General features: G+C 37.8%; 1 protein-coding gene and 1 non-coding gene across 2 annotated transcripts; both read left to right on the top strand.

Moving 5' to 3' along the window:
* Positions 1-449: 449 nt before the first annotated feature.
* RIOK2 (RIO kinase 2) lies at positions 450-21,160 on the top strand. The gene is made up of 10 exons (XM_050795413.1): positions 450-620; positions 4,450-4,588; positions 5,639-5,755; positions 6,194-6,369; positions 10,537-10,625; positions 12,439-12,630; positions 14,994-15,086; positions 16,146-16,667; positions 18,965-19,061; positions 20,887-21,160. Exons 1-10 carry the CDS (start codon positions 555-557, stop codon positions 21,049-21,051), a joined length of 1,656 nt encoding a protein of 551 aa, XP_050651370.1. The 5' UTR covers positions 450-554; the 3' UTR covers positions 21,052-21,160.
* Positions 7,684-7,845, top strand: LOC126957827 (U1 spliceosomal RNA). The gene has a single exon (XR_007726983.1). It is a non-coding gene; the product is annotated as a U1 spliceosomal RNA (small nuclear RNA).
* Positions 21,161-21,725: the final 565 nt, after the last annotated feature.

Here is a 21,725-nt window from a genome sequence, read left to right on the forward strand (position 1 = left end):
CCATGGCCTCCGGAGCTGTCCGGAGCAGGCGCAATTAGGAGTAGAGGGCGTGCTTGTGTGATTACAGTCCACTTTACCTTTAACAGATTTGGTTGTCTGGACTTTAGCTCAGGTTATTTTACCCCTCTCTTGTTGGAAGTCACTTTGCCTAGAGTAGTCGTTTGCAGGAAAAATTTGCTCCTCCCATTAAGTAACCACTTCGCTCTCAGAGGCGGAACGCGTCATTGAGACAGCAAGTCCTGACAGATATGGAAAACAAAATGGCATATTGTAGAGAACATCTACACTCCGCCAACTCAGTCATAAGGCAAAAATTACACAAAAATAAAACGTTCACTTGTTACATACTATATGCTTCATAAAACATACAAGTAGTTTTATTTTCCTTTACCAATGAGAACAGCACTTCTATCTATTAACAAGGACCTATAGTAAGACGCAGCGCGTGCGCGAGTCATCCAGCGGCTGTAAAGCGCTTAGAGGGCGGGATAACGACCTGCCTTGTGCTTTCCGGCTGTCGTGGGAGAGGCATCTGGGCTCGGACAGGGGCCGCCATGGGGAAGGTGAATGTGGCCAAGTTGCGTTACATGAGCCGAGATGACTTCAGGGTCTTGACCGCGGTAAGAAATCCACCGTTCCTATTCTCCCTTGCCCCTTACCACTGTGTGACCTCTTCCTGTTCCTGCAAGTTTTCTGGGATCTGAGGAGGCACGCTCTGGGACCCAGGACGTGGTAGAAGCTGGGAATGGAGAAGAGAGCATCAGAGAGTTGAATTTTTTAAAAGGTTTTGTTTGGGACCTTACCTTCCCCCAGATAGAGCAAAGGTCCCGTCTTCTAATAATTTTCTGCTTTTCGGCTGCTATTCGCCTTGCGCGGAAAAGAAACGCTGGCATCTCTGTGGCCTGGAAACTTCTCTGAGCCTGAGCTTCCGACCAGCTGTGAAAGATTTAAGGCCCCCTCCTGAGATTTGATAATATTGACTTCCCTACTAACAGACTCAGTCGCATAGAAGTCTTTCTGATTCATTCAGTCAACACATATTTGTCGGGTTTTTAGTAGCAACATTAGGAGGTTCACTTATTCAAATAGACAAGTGGAGACAGACAGATCATCAAGTAAACGAATACGTAGGATAATGGATAAATGCTATGAAAATGATAAAGAATAATGGCATAGAAAATATATGTATCTGGTGGAGAGGAGGGGCACGTCCTTGGTAGACAATGAATAAATATTCTCTAAATGAAAGAATGAATGGGGGAATAATGGGAGCTGTGTGAGAAGGAGACAGCCCAGTGAAGTCCTTGGAAAGAGTTGGAGGCAGAGGAAACAGAAGTAATAAGTGCAAAGGCCTTGAGACAGAAAAGTCTTTGAAGACAGGAAAGGCCAGTGTGGCTGGAGCAAAGTGAGACAGACACTAATGGTTGGAGATGTACCTGGAAAAGGTGAGAGATTATGTACTACAGAGCCTTGGAGGCTTGGTAAAGAGTGTGGGGGTAACCACTGAATATTTTTGATCAGGGGAGTAACAAAATCTGGTTTTATGGCCTTAGTCTTATGGCACAGAAATTAATACATAGATCGAGACATTTGTACAGTGAAGCAGTACATTTATTTAGGAGCCGTTATCTTTTGGTAAGGAGTGAACCCCATGATAAGGACTACCTATATTGTGTAATTATGTAACAGGATATGCGATGTGAGTCACACCGGTTCTTGTATTATGTTAAGGCTTCAAGTGTTGGCTTTTTAAAATTAATCTTAAATAGCACTTAAGGATTAAACTATCAAGTGCAAAATCAGTGTGAAATTTGGAAGACAATATTTACTTTGTCTCTCATGTAGATTCTTCTAATCAGCTGGACTTTCTCTATGAAAACTTATCAGTTCTGAAAAATACCTTCCTTTCCTGCTTCCTCAGCACACTCATTCCTTAATGCCTCTGACAGAAGTAGGGGTCAAAAGTAAGAGTGTTAGAGGATAGGGGAGGCAGAGATAAAGCATGGAAAATAAGTTAAATTTAAAAGTTAAGGTTTTGGTGAGACATCAAAATGATGCCAGATTTATCTTCCAAAACAGTGGCACTGCAATATTTAAATTATTTGTAAAGCTCACCAAGAAATGACTTAGTCATTAAATATGACATTCTAGTCTCAGTTGAATCTTACCAGTGTTGGTACCCTTTCTTGGGCCTCTCTTCCCTTTTACTTCTTTGACTCTTTCTATATCAATAATCATTGTTTGACTAGTGGCCCTTAGCTTTCAATATGAACTTGCCCCACAATTCTGCTCCCAAACATTCCTTTTCTTCCATTATCTCTTGCTCAGTGATTGCATCCACTTCATATCTTCAACTCTCACTTCTATAAAATAATTGACAATTTTTCCTTCTAATTATAACTTCATTCCTAAATATAGGCCCCTTTCCAATTTTCTTTCTTTTTTTTCTTTCTTTCCTTCTTTCCCTTCCGCCTTTCCTCCCTCCCTGCCTCCCTCCCTTCCTTCCTTTTCTTTCTTTCTTAGACGGAGTCTCACTCTGTCACCAGGCTGGAGTGCAGTGGCACCATTTCAGATCACTGCAACCTTCACCTTCCAGATTCAAGCGATTCTCCTGCCTCAGCCTCCCGAGTAGCTGGGACTACAGGCGCACACCACCACGCCCAGCTAATTTTTGTATTTTTAGTGGAGATAGGGTTTCACCATGTTGGCCAGGATGGTCTCAATCTCTTGACCTCATGATCCACCCACCTTGACCTCCCAAAGTGCTGGGATTACAGGCATGAGCCACTGCACCTGGCCGCCAATTTTCCTTTAAACATTTTTATTTGACTCTTAGTGCTCAGACCAAATTCAATTTTTTCTACCCCCTTTCTCTTTTCCTAAGCTCTATTAAAAAAAAAATATATATATATATATATATATATATATATATATATATATAAAATCTTAAAACTTGCTTTTCCTCTTCACTTCCAGTTGTGGCTTTGCATTCCCTTTACCCTTCCACATTTAATTGCCAAGCTCTCCCATAATACTTCCTAGAGATCTTTAATTCCTTCCTTCCAGTACCACTACCACTTACCCTGTTCTGGGTGCTCTTTCCTCTGCGCTGGACTTCTGTCTTAGTTCTCCAGAGTACTCCCTCAGATTTTGCCATCTGTAAGCCAATTTGCATATTCCTGGTAGATTAATGTCCTTAAAATAACCTTGTTCATGTGTCTCCCATGCCTAAACATCTTCAAGAGTTTCCTGCTTTCATCAGGATAAAATATAAAATTCTTTGGTCTACATTTTAATGCCTTCTCTATCCTAGAAGTATCTTCCAGCCATGTTTGCATGAACTCTATATGCTATCCCATCTGAGCTTCCACTGTACTCAGCTATTCTCTGTGGGTAGTACTTTCTTGCATATGTGCCATTTTCAAATCTTTTTCTTTCACTGATATCCCCTTGTCTGTTTTCTCTGTATGCCCACATCTTTTAAAAGTCAGTCTCTAGTTTTGCATCTTCTTTGGAACTGATCCCTCAGCTAGAAGTATTATTCTGCCCTGAGCTACCTTTTTAAGCAGTTATCACTTCTTACCTTCTAATAAACTTAGATGTATACCATTTTTAAAAATCTTCATCATGAGATAAAAATTCCTCAGAGATAAAAAGCACATATATATATAAAATACTTTAAGTTCTGGGGTAAATGTGCAGAACGTGCCAGTTTGTTACACAGGTACACATGTGCCATAGTGGTTTGCTGCACCCATCAACCCATCATCTACATTAGGTATTTCTTCTAATGCTATCCCTCCCCTAGTCCCCAGCCCCCTGACAGGCCCCAGTGTGTGATGTTGCCTTGCTGTGTCCATGTGTTCTTCTTATTGTTCAGCTCCTACTTATGATTGAGAACATGCGGTGTTTGGTTTTCTGTTCTTGTGTGTGTTTGCTGAGAATGATGGTTTCCAGTTTCATGTCCCTGCAAAGAACATGAACTCATCCTTTTTTATGGCTGCATAAAAAAGGATGCATTCCATGGTGTATATGTGCCACATTTTCTTTATCCAGTCTATTATTCATATATATCTATATCTATATCCTCTACAATGCCTACATTTAGTACTTTCTCATTAAATACCTGCTTAATAAATATCTGGCACATCTGTAGTTTTTAAAGACCAATGTTTAAGTGTCATCAAGTATTTTAGCATTTACCAAATGTCATCAGTATGTCTAGCACTCACAATTCCTACTCTTGAAATGGAAAGACTATATATATATATCAGTGATTAGATTTCAAATTGCAATTTAAAAATATTTTCAGAGACAGAAGTGATTATGTCTCAGAATTAGTTGGAGAACTGCATAGTCAGGAAAGTTTCAAGGAGAAGTTAATTTCTTCACAGGGTTTTGATAGACAAAGCTTTGATTATGATTATGTAATGATTCCTTTAATTTCAGGTTGAAATGGGCATGAAGAACCATGAAATTGTTCCCGGCAGTTTGATTGCTTCTATAGCCAGCCTTAAACATGGTGGCTGTAATAAAGTTTTAAGAGAATTAGTGAAACATAAACTCATAGCTTGGGAGCGTACCAAAAGTAAGTATTTTGAGGCACCGTTTGTGATTTTTCAGGTAATCGGTTGCCATCAGAGCAAGTGTTCCAAAAGTCAAGAAGTAGAAGTTGCCAGACCAGTAAATATTAAACAAAGAACTGACAAAACATACTTTGGCCATATCCTATTAGTCAAAACAATCACAGGGCACACCCAGATCAAAGGAGGTGGAGAAAGAGTAGTAGTAAGAATATGTAGGATACTGCAGAAGAGCATGTAGGTACTGCAGAAGAGCATGTAGACCACTGCAGAAGAGCTTGTAGGTACTGCAGAAGAGCACGTAGGTGCTATGGAAGAGCATGTAGAGTACTGCAGAAGAGCAGGTAGATACTGCAGAGGGGCGTATAGACTATTGCAGAAGAGCATGTAGGTAGTGCAGAAGAGCCTATAAAATACTGCAGTAGAGCATGTAGGTACTACAGAAGAGCATGTAGAGTACTGCAGAAGAGCATGTAGGTACTACAGAAGAGCATGAAGAGCATGTAGGTACTACAGAAGAGCATGAAGAGCATGTAGGTACTGCAGAAGAGCATGAAGAGCATGTAGGTACTGCAGAAGAGCATGTAGGATAGACATATTGTGGCTACCATCTTTGGAAAATACAATCAGCAGTCATACCCTGGATCATTACTTCTGAAACCATCTGTGGTGAGGGATTAGTTTTTTCCAGCCTATCACATATCCTTCCTTTTATAAATTACAAAAGAAAAATTACTAGAAAAATGAAATGGATAATTGATATACAAAAACAGACAAAAATTCTAGGTCAAATTGATTAAAAAAATTGAACTTAAATTCCTCCTTTTATCTTGTCACAAATACTTATAGACCTGTCTTTAGGTCACATTTTGATTATCAGTACATTGGAGAAGAAATGCAAATTATAGGAAGAAATTGGAAACTTGTGAGCCTGGGTAGTTTATCTTTTTCCAACGAAGACTTTCCATTGTTAAATATTTCTTATGACTTGAACTTATGTGACTTGGTTGTACAGTGTAACTGAAATATGGTCTTTCTCCTTTGATTTTGTCTAGCTGTCCAGGGCTATCGGTTGACAAATGCAGGATATGATTACCTAGCTTTGAAAACACTTTCTTCTAGGCAAGTAGTTGAGTCTGTTGGAAACCAGATGGGTGTTGGCAAAGAATCAGGTAAGTGCTAATAGTGCTGTGCAAAGTATTTTCTTTGCTTTAGTTTATGTTTTTCCTTCAGAAAGCATTCCTCTTTTAATTTTCCCTTTTCTCTAACTAAACAGTAAATCGGAAAGTTGATTGGAAGCAATAAAAATCAGAAAGTGCCCTTAATTAGTAGGTTACTATTTTTTCTCTGAAAGTCTATCACTGAAAGTTCATTTATGCCAGGAATTAATTTTATTCTGATAACTCCCAAGGTATCTCATGATTTATGTGCAAATATACCAAAATCCAAAATTCAAAACACTTCTGGTCTGAAGGTTTTGGATAAGGAGGGATACTCAACCTTTATTAGGAAAAATGACATTTTTGAAATAAAATCAGAGAAAGTTAGAATTGTTTTAACTGATTGGAATACACTTGTAATAATGGTTGTTTTTGAAATTTTGCCTCTAGATATTTACATTGTTGCAAATGAAGAAGGACAACAATTTGCATTAAAGCTTCACAGACTAGGAAGAACCTCCTTTCGAAATCTGAAAAACAAACGTGATTATCATAAACATAGGCATAATGTGTCTTGGCTTTATTTATCTCGTCTCTCTGCCATGAAGGAATTTGCCTATATGAAGGTATTTATTTTATAGTCATGCATTTTTTAGCCAAATAATACATGTGTCTCAAAGGCCTTAATGACAAGTGTGATTCTGTTGTCCCCACATCTCTCTAACCTTAGACTCAATTCCTATAGGCAGACTCAGTCCTAAATAACTGTTGATTATTCGGGCTCTTTTCCCTTCTATGTTAAGGTATTTTAAATAGTTACGAATGCATAAGGGCAACACATTCTATAATGCTGACAAGATGGAAGAGCCAAAAATAATTAATGATGCTGTTACCTCACAAATATGTGTGTGTGGATGTATATATATCTATTCAATGTATATAGCTATACATATGTCTGTTTCTAATTGAAAACACCAGGTAATTATCATCTGTAGAAACCTCAGTGTCTCAGATAAGTTGGCTAGTTTTTTGTTTCACATAAAGGAACAAACATCATTTATAGATTTATATGTATATTAAAAATGGTAAAAATTGGCTGGGCGCAGTGGTTCATGCCTATAATACCAGCACTTTGGGAAGCCGAGGTGGGCGCATTACTTGAGGTAAGGAGCCCAGCCTGGCCAACAAGGTGAAACCCCATCCCTACTAAAAATACAAGAATTAGCCAGGCATGGTGGTGGGCACCTGTAATCCCAGCTACTTGGGAGATTGAGGCAGGAAAATCACTTGAACCCAGGAGGCAGAGGTTGCAGTGAGTGAAGATCGTGCCACTGCACTCAAGCCTGGCTGACAGAGCAAGACTCTGTCTCAAAAAACAAAAAAGGTAAAAATCTTTCCTCTGTTTTTTTGTTTTTGTTTTTTTTTTTGAGACGGAGTCTCGCTCTGTCGCCCAGGCTGGAGTGCAGTGGCCGGATCTCAGCTCACTGCAAGCTCCGCCTCCCGGGTCTACGCCATTCTCCTGCCTCAGCCTCCCGAGTAGCTGGGACTACAGGCGCTCGCCACCTCGCCCGGCTAGTTTTTTGTATTTTTTTGGTAGAGACGGGGTTTCACCGTGTTAGCCAGGCTGGTCTCAATCTCCTGACCTCGTGATCCGCCCGTCTCGGCCTCCCAAAGTGCTGGGATTTCAGGCGTGAGCCACTGCGCCCGGCCAAAATCTTTCGTTTTTAAGAGGTAAGGATGAAGAGAAGTGAGTTAAAGGGTACAAACATACAATTAGAAGGAATACATTCAATGTTTGATAGCAGGGTAGGGTGACCATAGTAAACAAAATGTATTGTACTCAGGAGATGAACATACTAAATACCCTGACTTGATCACTACTCATATATACTTAACAAAATGTTGTATGCACCTCATACATTTATACAAATAGAAAACAAATACTTAACCTGGCAGATGAAATGCCAAACTCTCAAAGATGGTTTTCTCAGGGTTAGGCCTATTCATTGCATTTCAGGTGTGCTGACCCCTGCAGTTACCCCAAATATTGGAACTTGACTGCACGTTTTGGGGTACTGGCGGACTACATTTGTACTCTCCCCTGACATTTAAAAAAAAAAGCCTTTATTTTTAACTTTTTGCCTTCAAAATTAAGTTCAGCATAGGTTTGTTAAATATAATAATATCCAAATTAAATATATTCAACAATAACTAAGTTAAACAAAAGGTAATATTGTGTTTTTATTATTCTGCCAGTATGATTTGTCGTAGTTTATCTTCATTTTTCAAAAAAATTTGAAGATTGCTACAGTGTGTGAACACACTGTTCCTTGAGGATTCAGCTTGTTCTTTGAGTGGGTTGTATACTTACATTTTCATTAATCATGGGAGATTTCTTAAGGCAGTATAAATTAGTATTACTGATACCATACATGTTAATGTATTTCTTGTTTTATACTAATAGCTTGTATCTTGTAATATTCAGTCAGTAAATGAGCAGCTTGGTAGGGATCATTTACACATTTTCCCAAAACTGTAGTAGGTGTTTTTCAGGATACTTATATTGAAGGTATAGGAATGGAATCTGGTTGCACATAAATGTACACCTTAAATATGTTGATTTTTCATAAGAGAGGAACAATATGATAAAGATTGGGCTATAGCATGAGTTCTAGGTGATAGCACAAGTTCTGGACAAATATTCACAATCTTTGAATTTATCACATGCTATTGATCTGCCAAGGTATGCTCAGAATGGTCTACACTGAAAAAAAGTATGTAAAAACAAAGCAAAGAAAAATATCTGGGAAGTGGAAAGTTGTTTGGTTCTTGTTCACAGAAGGTAAGTGATAGGCAACCTTTTGAAATTAATTGCTGGGGTTTAGTGTAGGGTGAAGGAGTGGATGCCAAAGAAATAACCAGTACAATCTGTGTCTTAAAGTTGAGAAGATAACACAAATACATATGAAACAGAATATTTTATTTATCTATTTATTTTTGAGACAAGGTCTCACTCTGTCTCCCAGGCTGGAGTGCAGTGACACGATCACAGCTCACTGCAGCCCTGACCTCCTAGGCTCAAGCTGTCCTCCCACCTTAGCCCCCCAAGTATTTGGGACCACAGGCATGTGCTACCATGCCTGCTTTTAGAGACAGGATCTTGCTGTGTTGCCCGGGCTGCTCTCAAACTCCTGGCCTCAAGAGATCCACCCACCTCAGCCTCCCAAAGTACTGGGGTTATAAGCATGAGCCACCACTGCAAGCCTAAGAACAATTTTTTTTTTAATTACATACTGAGTTTAGAGAAACTTCAGTAAGTGATAGAATAGTTGATGGAGGAGGTTTCAGGTAGTGAGTGGAGCTGAGTGGAGCCATAAAACTTGGGTATTATTTGACCCTAAAACAGTGCATTTTGGCAGAGAAGTGGTATGGACAATGACATGAATGTGTGTGAGCCCTATGTGTTTAGGTGACACTGAGGTAACTGTCCTGACTGCATTTGTTGGTGTGTACTGGAGAGAATATTGGGAGAACTAGGACTGTACAGGTGGATTTTGAAAACCAGGAAAAGTTGTTCAAACTGAAAAGAATATTTACAGCCAATATAAAATTATTTTTTGTTGTTGTTGAGACGGAGTCTTGCTCTGTCGCCCAGACTGGAGTGCAGTGGCATGATCTCAACTCACTGCAACCTCCGCCTCCCGGGTTCAAGCGATTCTCCTGCCTCAGCTTCCCAGGTAGCTGGGACTACAGGCATGTGCCACCATGCCTGGCTAATTTTTTTGTGTATTTTTAGTAGAGATGGGGTTTCACCATGCTGGCAGGCTGGTGTCGAACTCCTGACCTCAACTGATCCACCCACCTCAGCCTCCCAAAGTGCTGGGATTATAGACGTTGAGACACTGTGCCCGATCCAATGTATATATATTTTTAAATGGAGTATTAACATCAGCAGGTTGGTCTGGTATTAGTACATAGAATAGGTTAGGTATGATGGCAAAAGCTAGAACACCTGTGGAGTAATGAGGTATAAATAACAAATGCCTCCTTACAAGTATATGTTGGTGCAAAAGTAATTGCAGTTTTTGCCATTCCTAATACTAGCATTCTAAATGTCAAAGGGCATAAATCTGAGGTATTTTAAAGAAAGTAATAGCAGGGCTTTGTAAACAATAAGATTGAAGACAATAAGCACAGGGGAAAAGATGTATGGAGAGTCTAACATTTGAATCAGACAACAACAGTGTATATGTTTTTCACATAATAGATTTATATTGCATATTGTGGTGGAGAAAAAGGTCGGTGCCCTATAAACCAAAATGGCTGATCTCTTAGAATGCCTCATTTCCTAATATGTCAGAAGATGAGTATCTCCTAAATTACAATTTGTTTCCAATTTGAATATTTTGAGCACATTTCAATGAATGTCAGAGACTTACAAAATACGAAAGGATATACCCCAAGAGACTGTAAGCTTCTTGGGGGCTTTTTAACACTAATTTTAGATTGTTTAGAAACTTTTTAACACTCATTTTTGTAACCCCAGCACAGTGCATAACATTTTGTAAATGTTCATTTTTGGCAGAAAAGTGAATTCAAACTTTTGTTTAAAATTTGCTTTTTATGTATGGCTTATTCTGTGCAGTGAATAAATAAGCTATGCATAAATAACCATGTGTTAAGTATAATTTTATAAAGGATTGTGTGTTTTTCTGTGGAAAGGTATATATTTAATTGTTCTTTAAAGAGTAGTGACCTGTTCATTAGCTTACACCTGTTTTGCAATGTTTTAGGCATTGTATGAGAGGAAATTTCCAGTTCCGAAGCCAATTGATTACAATCGTCATGCAGTTGTCATGGAACTCATAAATGGTTATCCACTGTAAGTATTCATTATTCTTAAAGCCATGAATCCTGATAAATGAATTTAGGTTTCAGGGTTTTTAATAAAAGTTTTTTTAGTTAATGAAATACTACCTCTGGGAGGTTAAAAATTGATTTAAAGGAATAGACTCAAAGACAAATTAAAAACCCAGTTTCATTCTGACAATATGAGCTTTGTAATCTCTGTGATTCATTCATTCATTCCATATTAAGAGACTGTTAGGTGCCAGGCCCTTTTAGTCTCAATAGTGAACAAAACAAAATCCCTGCCCTCATGGAATTTACATTCTGATGGAAGGAGATGTGCAATAAATAACTAAAGGAAATGTCTGTCAATTGTTAGTAAGTACTATGGATAAAAAAAAGCAGGGTTTAAGGGAGATAGGAAGTACTAACGGGACAAGAGACTACTGTTTTATGTAAGGTGGTCAAGAAAAGTCTCACTAGTAAGGTGAAACCTTACCAAATTTTGATTCAGATTAGCAGCTATTGGAGTGGGAGTATTTTGAGCGGAGAAGAGATGTGATCTCATCAATCAGTGATCTCAGTGTTTTCAGAGGGTCACTCTGCCTGCTGAATTAATAGACTCTGGGGAGACGAAGACATAATTTGAAGACAAGTCAGGAGGCCATTACAATAATCTAGGCAAGAAATGGTTGTAATTCTGATTACAGTGATAGTTGTGAAGGTGATGAAAAGCAGTCAGATTCTGAATGTGTTCTGCAGGTTGAACCAACATGATTTGGGATTGGATATGGATGTGAAGGAAGGAATGAGACAATGGTGACACCAAGGTTTTTGACCTGAGTAGCAAATTAACTGGAGGGAGAAAGCTACCATGTACAGAAAGAGGAAAGCTACAGGAAGAGCATTTTGGAGTTGGAGGATGGGACAGAATCAGAGATTCCATTTTGGACATGCTAAGTTTGAGATGCCTGGGAGTTAGAGAAGTCTACATTAAAATCAGTGTATATGTGGTATTTAAACCATTAATCTGGATGCGATCACCAAGAGTGAGTCTAAATAAGAGAAAATAAAAGGTCATAGGATTGACCTTTGAGGAACTCCAGAATTTAGAGGTCAAGGAAAAAGATGAAGTACAAATAGAAAAGACTAAGAATGTGTGATCTATGAGGAAGGAAGAAAACCTGGAGAGAATGGAACTAATTGTCAGACTTGTAAATCAGATACACCATGTTGAAGATCCTGCATCAGTATATGATGAAGCTATGGAACTAATGGTCAAACTTGCAAATCATGGACTGATTCATGGAGATTTTAATGAATTTAATCTCATTTTGGATGAAAATGACCATATCATCACGATCGATTTTCCACAGATGGTTTCAACTTCTCATCCCAATGTTAAGCATTAAAAGTTAAGTGAAGAAATGTTCAAAGATGTCAACTGACAGACCACATATGATGAGGACTAAGAATGGACCTTTGGCTTTAGCAACATTGAAGTCATTGGTAGTCTCAACAAGGGCTATTGAAATGAGGTGGATGAAAGCCTGTTTGAAATGGTGTTAGAGAGTAGGAGGAAACAAATTGGAAAAGCACATGTAGACAAGTTTGGTTGTAAAGATCAAAGAAAGGTAGTAGTAGAAAAGAGATACAGAATTGAAGCAGAGTGTGGCTATTTTTTTTAATAGATGGGGGATATTATATCTGTGTGCTGATGGGAATGAGAAGAAAGCTGCTGGGGAGCCAGGGCATGGAAATAATATATGTGTTCACATGCATACATACTTTTGTTAAAATCATAAACGAATACAAATAACCTATATTCATGCTTAAAATACTTTCAGATGTCAGATACACCATGTTGAAGATCCTGCATCAGTATATGATGAAGCTATGGAACTAATTGTCAAACTTGCAAATCATGGGCTGATTCATGGAGATTTTAATGAATTTAATCTCATTTTGGATGAAAATGACCATATCACCATGATTGATTTTCCACAGATGGTTTCAACTTCTCATCCCAATGCTGAGTGGTACGTACATGCTATTTTTTAATTTTTATTATTATTTTCTTTTCTGGAGACGGAGTTTTGCTCTTGTTGCCCAAGCTGGAGTACAATGGCACGATCTTGGCTCACCGCAACTTCCGCCTCCCGGGTTCAAGCGATTCTCCTGCCTCAGCCTCCTGAGGACCTGAGATTACAGATAGGCGCCACCACACCTGTCTAATTTTTTGTATTTTTTTTTTTTAGTAGAGATGGGCTTTCTCCATGTTGGTCAGGCTGGTCTCGAACTCCCGACCTCAGGTGATCCGCCCGCCTTGGCCTCCCAAAGTGCTGGGATTACAGGCGTGAGTCACTGCGCCCAGCCTGTATGTGCTATTATTAATTCTGGATGTGGATGTGTTTGTTTAGAATAGAATCATTTTTTCATAATTTTTCAATTTTGTGATACTATTAGGTATCACAATAAATAGTATTGTGATACTATTTAGGTCAGTCACTGGTTTGAAGTGGCTAGTGTTAACGTATAACCACTAGAGTTTTCCCCATAAGAATTTGAATTTCTTTGTTGTAAATTGACAGACTTCGAAAGTCAAATTTTCTTAGCCATGGAACCCTTTGTTCAAACAGACTTTTAGATGGAAGCCCAACTGTTAAAACAGGTAAAAGTTGGGAGTGAAGTGGGGACCCCTAGAACTACTTTTGCCTTTCTTTTTCTTGCTCTTCCATGATTGCCTCCAAGAGAGATTCACCAAGCATAACTCAGCAATCTTGATGATCTGAATAAAAGTTGTGGTTTTGGACTGGACTCAGTTGTCAAACCAGTGATAATTATCTCTTGTCACTTTTAGCTTTTATTATTAGAAAAAAAATTCACATAAAACTTTATCTCTGACACAGAGCAGAATCACTATATACTGCGATAATCATATTCTTCACATTACTTACTTAAACCAAACCAAGTCCTGAAATAGGACCTTATCCTTTATTTGCTTGTGGTTCATGATTCAATTGAGTGTAACTAAGGATTTTTTTTTCTTTCTGTTCCAAGCTTTATGAGAAACTTCTTTTTCCTAAACTAACAACTAGTATCACTTACATAATATAATATATTAATTCTTGCAGAGTTTGAGCTTGAAGTAGTTTTGTTAAGTGAAGCTTGTCTTCATCCTGGTTTCCAGTAGAAAATGTCTGTACTTAATGCTACAGAAAGAAATGTCATTTGAAAATAAATTTTTAAAACGTTTTCAACAAAATAATACTAAAAGATTAATGCCTGGCACTTGGGTGATCAGTACTCTTTGGATGTTAACTAATCACCATTTTTATTAATAAGGAGTAACATAGTCACACAATAAAGGAACATCTAGGAGCCCCCAGAGTGTGACAGATGATGACATTCTAGGTTTAGGCTGCATCGTTCTATGGGGAGATGTTGTGATTTAATTTCAATTTTTTTGAACCAGTACTGGGGCCAAGGAGCTGTGCTAATTGCTAGAGATTGAGATATAAATAAGCCCTATATATGCTTTAGAAGATGTTACTGTCTCGTATGGAAATGTAAACGTATATAAAATAGTCTTTTTAAAATATATTAATATTTTTCCCGGAGTGCCCTGTGAGCAAAGAGGAGAGGCATTATCTTCCTGTTTCCAAACTCATCTTTCTCAAAGAGATAGTCAGTTCCTTGTTATCCTGTCCTTAATTCTCCCTTGTCTGGAAATCTTCTAGAGAATTGAATCTCTTTATGGTGATTAATCTGCTTTATGGTGTCCCATAAGGCAGCCTCATACTCAGAAATTATTCTACTTTTGGTCCAGATTAACATGTTGTCAGATTATTTTTATAAGCTGTAGCATGATTTATCCCTTTGGGTATTATTGCAGATCGGCCAATGGATAACAAAGAGCCGTAAACATAACTTGGTAGTCTCCAAACTTAACTATTTAATATTAATATCTTTTTATCTTCAGATCTTTCAGTTGGCTAGAGGTTCTAGTGAGTGTTGCTGATGGGAAGCATAGCCAGATTCAGGACGAGGAGAATAAGTGGAAACCTATCCCTAAACCATAGGCCCATAGTCTTATTTCCTGGGGTTCACACTTATCTTTCCCTAGTGTATCTAACTATATACCAGTAACTATGAGAAAACCTTGACTTTCCTAACCGTAGGGACTGCATGGCATTGACAGCTTATATCCTTGAGATTTTCTTGGATTTTAGTTTTTCAAACACACTGGTAACTCATTTGTATCTTCTTTTCCTTTGTGTAACATCTTTTATCTCCTTTTGTAAGGAGCAGCAGTACCATTAACCAATAAGGATATTTTCATTGGCTAATAAGGAAAAAGGAGCATTAAAGGCTACATCATAAATGATTCTTGCTTTTGCAGGTATTTTGACAGAGATGTTAAATGCATTAGAGATTTCTTCATGAAACGTTTCAGCTACGAAAGTGAGCTTTTTCCAACCTTTAGGGATATCAGGTTTGTACTCCCCATTGCTTTACATAATAGTTTAAATATCTGGACTGTGTATTTCTAAAAATTAACATTTTCATCTAAAAAACTTTTCAAATTTTGACATATAGTCACTGTTAGATGTCATTGCTCTGTAGTACATAACTGAAACTTAAAACTTGAAAATACCTGCATTTGGTCCATTAAGGCACTGCTATTGAATTTTAGAAAGGGAACATATCTAGTTTCTTATAAACTTAATAACTTTTATTCTATTTTGGATGCTATGAGAGTAACTCATTCATAAGGAATCACACCAAACGTTCATTGAAATTTATGTTTTTCCTTTATCTTTTTTTTTTTTTTTTTTGAGAGGGAGTCTCGCTCTGTCGCCCAGGCTGGAGTGCAGTGGCCGGATCTCGGCTCACTGCAAGCTCCGCCTCCCGGGTTTATGTCATTTTCCTGCCTCAGCTTCCCGAGTAGCTGGGACTACAGGCGCCCGCCACTTCGCCCGGCTAGTTTTTTTTTTTATTTTTTAGTAGAGACGGGGTTTCACCGTGTTAGCCAGGATGGCGTCGATCTCCTGACCTCGTGATCCTCCCGTCTCGGCCTCCCAAAGTGCTGGGATTGCAGGCTGGAGCCACCGTGCCCGGCCCCAGGAGGTATCTTTAATTGATTCTCAAGACATAATTATTATGTGCATTCTCAAAACGCAGTTTTCTCATATTAATTTTATACACTGAAGATATTTTCTGATCTGGGATGAGTCACATAATCTGAAGAAAATCGTTAGCCCCCTTTGAAAGTTAATTTACAAAGCTAATAAACATAAGCTGAGGTTTTTATAACCTTTTTATTTATATTGTTGTTTTTCAGTTACTTTATTCTTAAAATTATAGCCAGCATATACCTTTCATATTTGTATACCTGTGTCATTTAAATACATTTTAGGAAAGGAAAAAATTATTTTTAACATATAAGCTATTGAACTCACTTGAATCATAATTTATCAGAGTAGTAGATAATTACTCCTCTTAGATAAACATTTTTTCTCTCTTTCAATGCTTGACAACTTTTTTTTTCTAGGAGGGAAGACACTCTTGATGTGGAGGTTTCTGCCAGTGGCTACACGAAGGAAATGCAGGCAGATGATGAACTGCTTCATCCATTAGGTCCAGATGATAAAAATATTGAAACAGAAGAGAGATCTGAATTCTCATTTTCAGATGGAGAAGTGGCAGAAGAAGCAGAGGTTTATAGGTCAGAAAATGAAAGTGAACAGAACTCTCTAGAAGAATCAGAGGGCTGCTATTGCAGATCATCTGGAGACCCTGAACAAATAAAGGAAGACAGTTTATCAAAAGAGAGTGTTGATGCACGGTGTTTTGAAATGACTGAATTCAATCAAGCTTTAGAAGAAATAAAAGGGCAGGTTGTTGAAAACAACTCTGTAACTGAATTTTCTGAGGAGAAAAGCAGAACTGAAAATTACAACGGGCAAGATGGTCAGAGAGTTCAAGGAGGAGTCCCTGCTGGCTCTGAGGAGTATGACGATGAATGCCCTCATCTAATTGCCTTGTCATTAAATAGAGAATTCAGGCCTTTCAGGTATAGACTTCAGTCAATTGCTTTTTAACTTGAGTCTTGAGACCGATACTTTCTTAGATTCTAGTAAATGAGCGTTTTTTCCAAATGATGTGGCAGAATTGTATTCTGCCGCCTTGATATATAAAATGAAAGCCAGATAATTTTTTGTTGTTAAAAATTCAAAATAGCTTCCTTTTCAGTTGACCTGATTCTAGGCAGCCTATTGACTAAATTTCAAGTAATTCTTCCTTAAAATACAAACTGATGGCTGGGCACAGTGGCTCATGCCTGTAATGTCAGCACTTTGGGAGGCCAAGGCAGGCACATCACCTCAGGTCAGGAGTTTGAGACCAGCCTGGACAACATGGCAAAACCCTGTCTCTACTAAAAATACAAAAATTAGCCGGGCATGGTAGCCTGTGCCTGTAATCCCAGCTATTTGGGAGACTGAGGTAGGAGAATCACTTGAACCCGGGAGGCGGAGGTTGCAGTAAGCCGAAGATTGCGCCACTGCACTCCATCCTGGGTGACAAGAGCGAAAAACTCTGTCTCAAAAAAAAAAAATACAAACTGATGACTTTCAAATTATTATAGGTCTCTGGATACATTGATCAGGTTTTAGATGGATGAGTTATTCCACACATATTTTCCTGATTACACATCTGATGTGTGTTTGAGTTATGTAAAGGCATGTAAATATTAAAACATGCAATAAATGTACTTTCTATATGAAACATCTGCAATGAATTTTCTCTAGTACCTTGAGCCTTCTGTCCTTTGTTCATGTGTAGTTAAAATTATGTAATGATACTATGTTTTCTTTTAAAAAATTTTTTTTTTTTTGTAAATATTAATCAGGCTCAGCTTAGTTTAGGAGAAGTTCTAAAACTTAATTTTTGGATTTGGGATAGCTTATTCAGAATCAAACTGTAGTTTAATGAACTACTGGTTTTATTTATTTCAATATGGTAATATGACAATTAAAATTATTTAGCAATGCATTTATTAAACATTTTTCAGTACATATTTGGGCTTATATCTTAAGCCTACCTTTATCTTTACAGTTTTATTCATGAAGCAAAACATAAGAATTTTGTTCCTTTTTCATATAGCTGTGTATCTGTGTCACAGGGCTACTGCCATTTAAATAATAAACTTAGAAAATTAAATCAGAAGCTTAAAAGGAAAAGAATCAGGGGTGACAGAGGCTCAGAATTTTGAGTGATTGTATTAGACTGGATTCTTCAGACAAACAGAAATGGAGATTTATTATAAGGAATTAGCCCATGAGGTTACGGAGGCTGAGAAGTCCCAGGATTTGTAGTCAACAAGCTGTAGACGCAGGAGAGCCCATCGTACAGTTCCAGTCCAAATCCAAAGGGCTGAGAGCCAGAAGAGCCAGTAGCGTAAGTTCCAGTCCACATCCAAAGAAAAGAGAGGATCTATGTCCCAGTTCAAAGACAGTTCTCTCTTACTCTGCCTTTTTGTTCTGATCAGGCCTTCAATGGATTGGATGAGGTCCACCCACACTGGGGAGGGCAATCTGCTATACTCAGTTTATGGATTCAGAAACACCCTCAAAGACACATCCAAGTTAATGTTTAAACAAATATCTGGCACCCTGAGGCCCAGTCAAGTTAACATGTAAAATTAACCATCACAGTGATAGAAGAAAACCTACATAGGATTAAATGGTCTTTTAAACTCAGAGTGGGAACAATAATTTTGTTCTCACTCTCTGGATACATGCTGGGCAAAACTTTCATTCAGAGTAAAAGCAAAACAGCAGATGTTGCTGAAAAATATTAACTGTTAGGAGTTACGAGTTTTTATACATTCCATGTATTGAAACTTTGAGCCATGTGAAAACATTCGTCTCTAGGTTGCAGATTTTCCTACCCTAGCGGAGCTGACTATCATGAGTACTTGTCTGTTTCCATTATATCTTCTGTTGTTTGTGAAGGTGGAAAGAGTCTCAAAAATTTAGATAGGGAGAAACAGATTTATATAGTTCAGTGAAAGAAGAGGAGAGGATTATTAGAAAAGGGAAGATGAATTGTGGGGAGGTGATGAATTTCAATGGCTAAAGCATTCTACTGTTTTTAAATTTTGATAGTGACTAACAAAATGCTGGAAAATGAAAATTGTTTATATAGAACTTAACAGTAGGTAGTTTTATCTTCACAGAAATTTTAAGATATAATCTTTCTGAAGTATTTTATGTCTTCAATTTGCTGCATGCAAAAAATAATATAATCAAATGGGATTCATTACATTATACAAATTAACTAGATACATTGCGGGTTTTTTAATTTTAGAGATGAAGAAAATATGGGAGCTATGAATCAGTATAGAACAAGAACTCTGAGTATCACTTCTTCAGGCAGTGTTGTAAGCTGTTCAACAATTCCTCCGGTAAGTAGTCATTCAACATGTACTGAATGTTTATTACATCACTACTGTGATCTGATTGCCTTGTCTCATTAAACAAATAATGTATGCTTTTCAGGTCCAGATTTCTGTTGATTGCTTTTTGAATTAAGTCTTGAAACCAGTACTTTCTTTGATTTTAATAAATGAATGTTTCTCAAAGGATGTGGCAGAGTTGTATCCTGCCACCGTCATGTGTAAAATGAAGGCCAAATGACTTTTTGTTGGTAAAACTCAAAATACTTCCTTTTTCAGTTGTCCTTCAGATTTTAGGCAGCCTGTTGATTACATTTCAAGTAATTTTTTCTTAGAATACAAACCAATGACTTTCAAAAAATTAACGTAGGTCACTTGATAAATTGATCAGGTTTGAGATGAATGAATCATTCTTCATATGAGCTGAAGATTAATGAGCTTGGTCACTGTGAGGATTACAAGGTGTATAAGACAGCCTCAGACGCTTGGACTTATATGTTAATGGTATAACATTTTTTGTTGTTGTTTGTTTTTTGTTTTTGTTTTTTTTGAGACGGAGTTTCGCTCTTGTCATCCAGGCTAGAATGCAGTGGCGTGATCTCAGCCCACTGCAACCTCTGCCTCCCGGGTTCAAGCAATTCTGCCTCAGCCTCCTGAGTAGCTAGGATTACCGGTGCCTACCACCATGCCTGTCTAATTTTTGTATTTTTAGTAGAGATAGCGTTTCACCATGTTGGCCAGGCTGGTCTCAACCTCCTGACCTCAGGTGATCCGCCCACCTTGGCCTCCCAAAGTGCTGGGATTTCAGGCGTGAGCCACCATGCCAAGCCAATGGTATAAAATTATAAGTACAGATTTGGTCGGGCACCGTGGCTCAGACCTGTGATCCCAGCACTTTGGGAGGCCAAGGTGGGAGGATTGCTTGAGCCCCCAAGGGTTTCAGGCCAACCTGGGCAACATAGCAAGACTCCATCTGCAAAAAATTTAAAAATGAGCCAGGTGTAGTGGTGTACACCTGTGTTCCCAGCCACTCAGGAGGCCGAGGCAGAAAGATCACTTGAGCCCAGGAGGTTGCAGCCACCGTGAACTGTGTTCCTGCCACTGCACTCCAACCTGGGCAACACAGCAAGACCCTGTCTCAAAAAAAAGAAGACCCTTGTTCCCGGCTTTGCAGCGTTTTGCAGCTATCTTCTTTTTTAGGAGACAAGTTGGATGATACAAGGTTATATACAGTTATTAAATGGCAGACTGTAGTGTTTCAGAGAAAGAAAAGGTCATTGTGAACCCTATTTCACATTTCTTATTCATTTTGTAAGTCATATGCCATGCATGGTATATCTTAACTAATAAGTAATTTTAATTTATGATCAAAAGAGATATGAAGACTTTTCCTTGGGTGATTGCTACCATCAGGTCATTTCTACAGCTGAAACTGTGAAGGCATTCTTGGATATATTGAGCAATACTGAATGCTTTCAAAAATAATTTTCTATTACAAAACCTACTCTGAGAGCCTTTTAACCTAAAACGCAGAGGAACAAGCAGTTTTCATCTTGTTTTTCCCATCAGTTTTCATGATGGACCACTAGGTGGCACTATGGTAATTTTTAAAAAATTCTGCCTATACACTGTATTTTTTCTATGTAATCTGTATTTCTGTTTGGAATTTAATTTTTCCTATATAACAGTTTCTATATAGTGCTTTCGGAAAGTACTATATAGTGTTTGGAATCTTAAAAATTCATGCTTTCAGTATATAAATAGAAAAGGTATTAGCAGTGTACTATTTGAAATGGTTCATTATTAGTAATGCTAATTTATGAAATCTTTCCAGGAACTGGTGAAACAGAAGGTGAAACGTCAGTTGACAAAACAGCAAAAATCAGCTGTCAGACGTCGATTGCAGAAAGGAGAAGCAAATATATTTACCAAGCAACGTAGGGAAAACATGCAAAATATCAAATCAAGTATGGAAGCAGCTAGCTTTTGGGGAGAATAATATTTAGGATCTTGGATATGTTTAATATATTTTTAAAGTTACTGTAATTCCTTTTTGAGCCAAGGTTATCATATATTAATAAATAAATAAACTCTCTTTCATCTATAAATTTGGGTCATTCAGTATGTGTCTTGCAAAGAATAATTATCTGCCAAAGCAGTCCATTTTTTCAAAGTAATTTGGGTAACTAAAATAAATAACTTTATTAGAGATATTTGCATATTTTAAAAAATCTAAACATTTTTGTTGTTTTTTGTTTGTTGAGGATTATATGATACAATGCACATAAAGCAATTAGAACAATGTTTAGCACATTATAAGCATTCAATAAAACATGGCTATTAGAATCATTATAATGATTCTGAAATTCTGCCAACAACTTGGTTGCATTTTATTTGGCAACTGGAGGAATTCACTGCCTTATTTTTCTTTAGAAGTAAAGATAAGCCTTTGGAAGTAAAGATAAACCAGTAATGTATAATTTGCTTAATTAATCGATTAATTAATAATCTGTTTTGTGCCACTTACATTGGTAATGTGGTCATGAGAATGGAAACTTACTTGAGATAGTCCACCACAATTTTTCCAGTTGGCAGCTTGTAAGCAGGCCTGAGTATCAGAAGAGTTAGGGGTGGGGGAAGGTGGAGTAGAATGAAGAATGAAATGTTCTTTCT

This window comes from Macaca thibetana, chromosome 6 (assembly GCF_024542745.1).
Source record: "Macaca thibetana thibetana isolate TM-01 chromosome 6, ASM2454274v1, whole genome shotgun sequence".
Lineage (NCBI taxonomy): Eukaryota > Metazoa > Chordata > Mammalia > Primates > Cercopithecidae > Macaca > Macaca thibetana.

What these genes read in the sequence shown, in the direction of transcription:
- RIOK2 (XM_050795413.1), top strand. Translation starts at nt 555, where the DNA reads ATGGGGAAGGTGAATGTGGCCAAGTTGCGTTACATGAGCCGAGATGAC. An exon ending in CTCATAAATGGTTATCCACT is followed by an intron (nt 10,626 to 12,438) that starts GTAAGTATTCAT and finishes AAATACTTTCAG; the next exon opens with ATGTCAGATACACCATGTTG. An exon ending in AGAGAATTCAGGCCTTTCAG is followed by an intron (nt 16,668 to 18,964) that starts GTATAGACTTCA and finishes TTTTAATTTTAG; the next exon opens with AGATGAAGAAAATATGGGAG.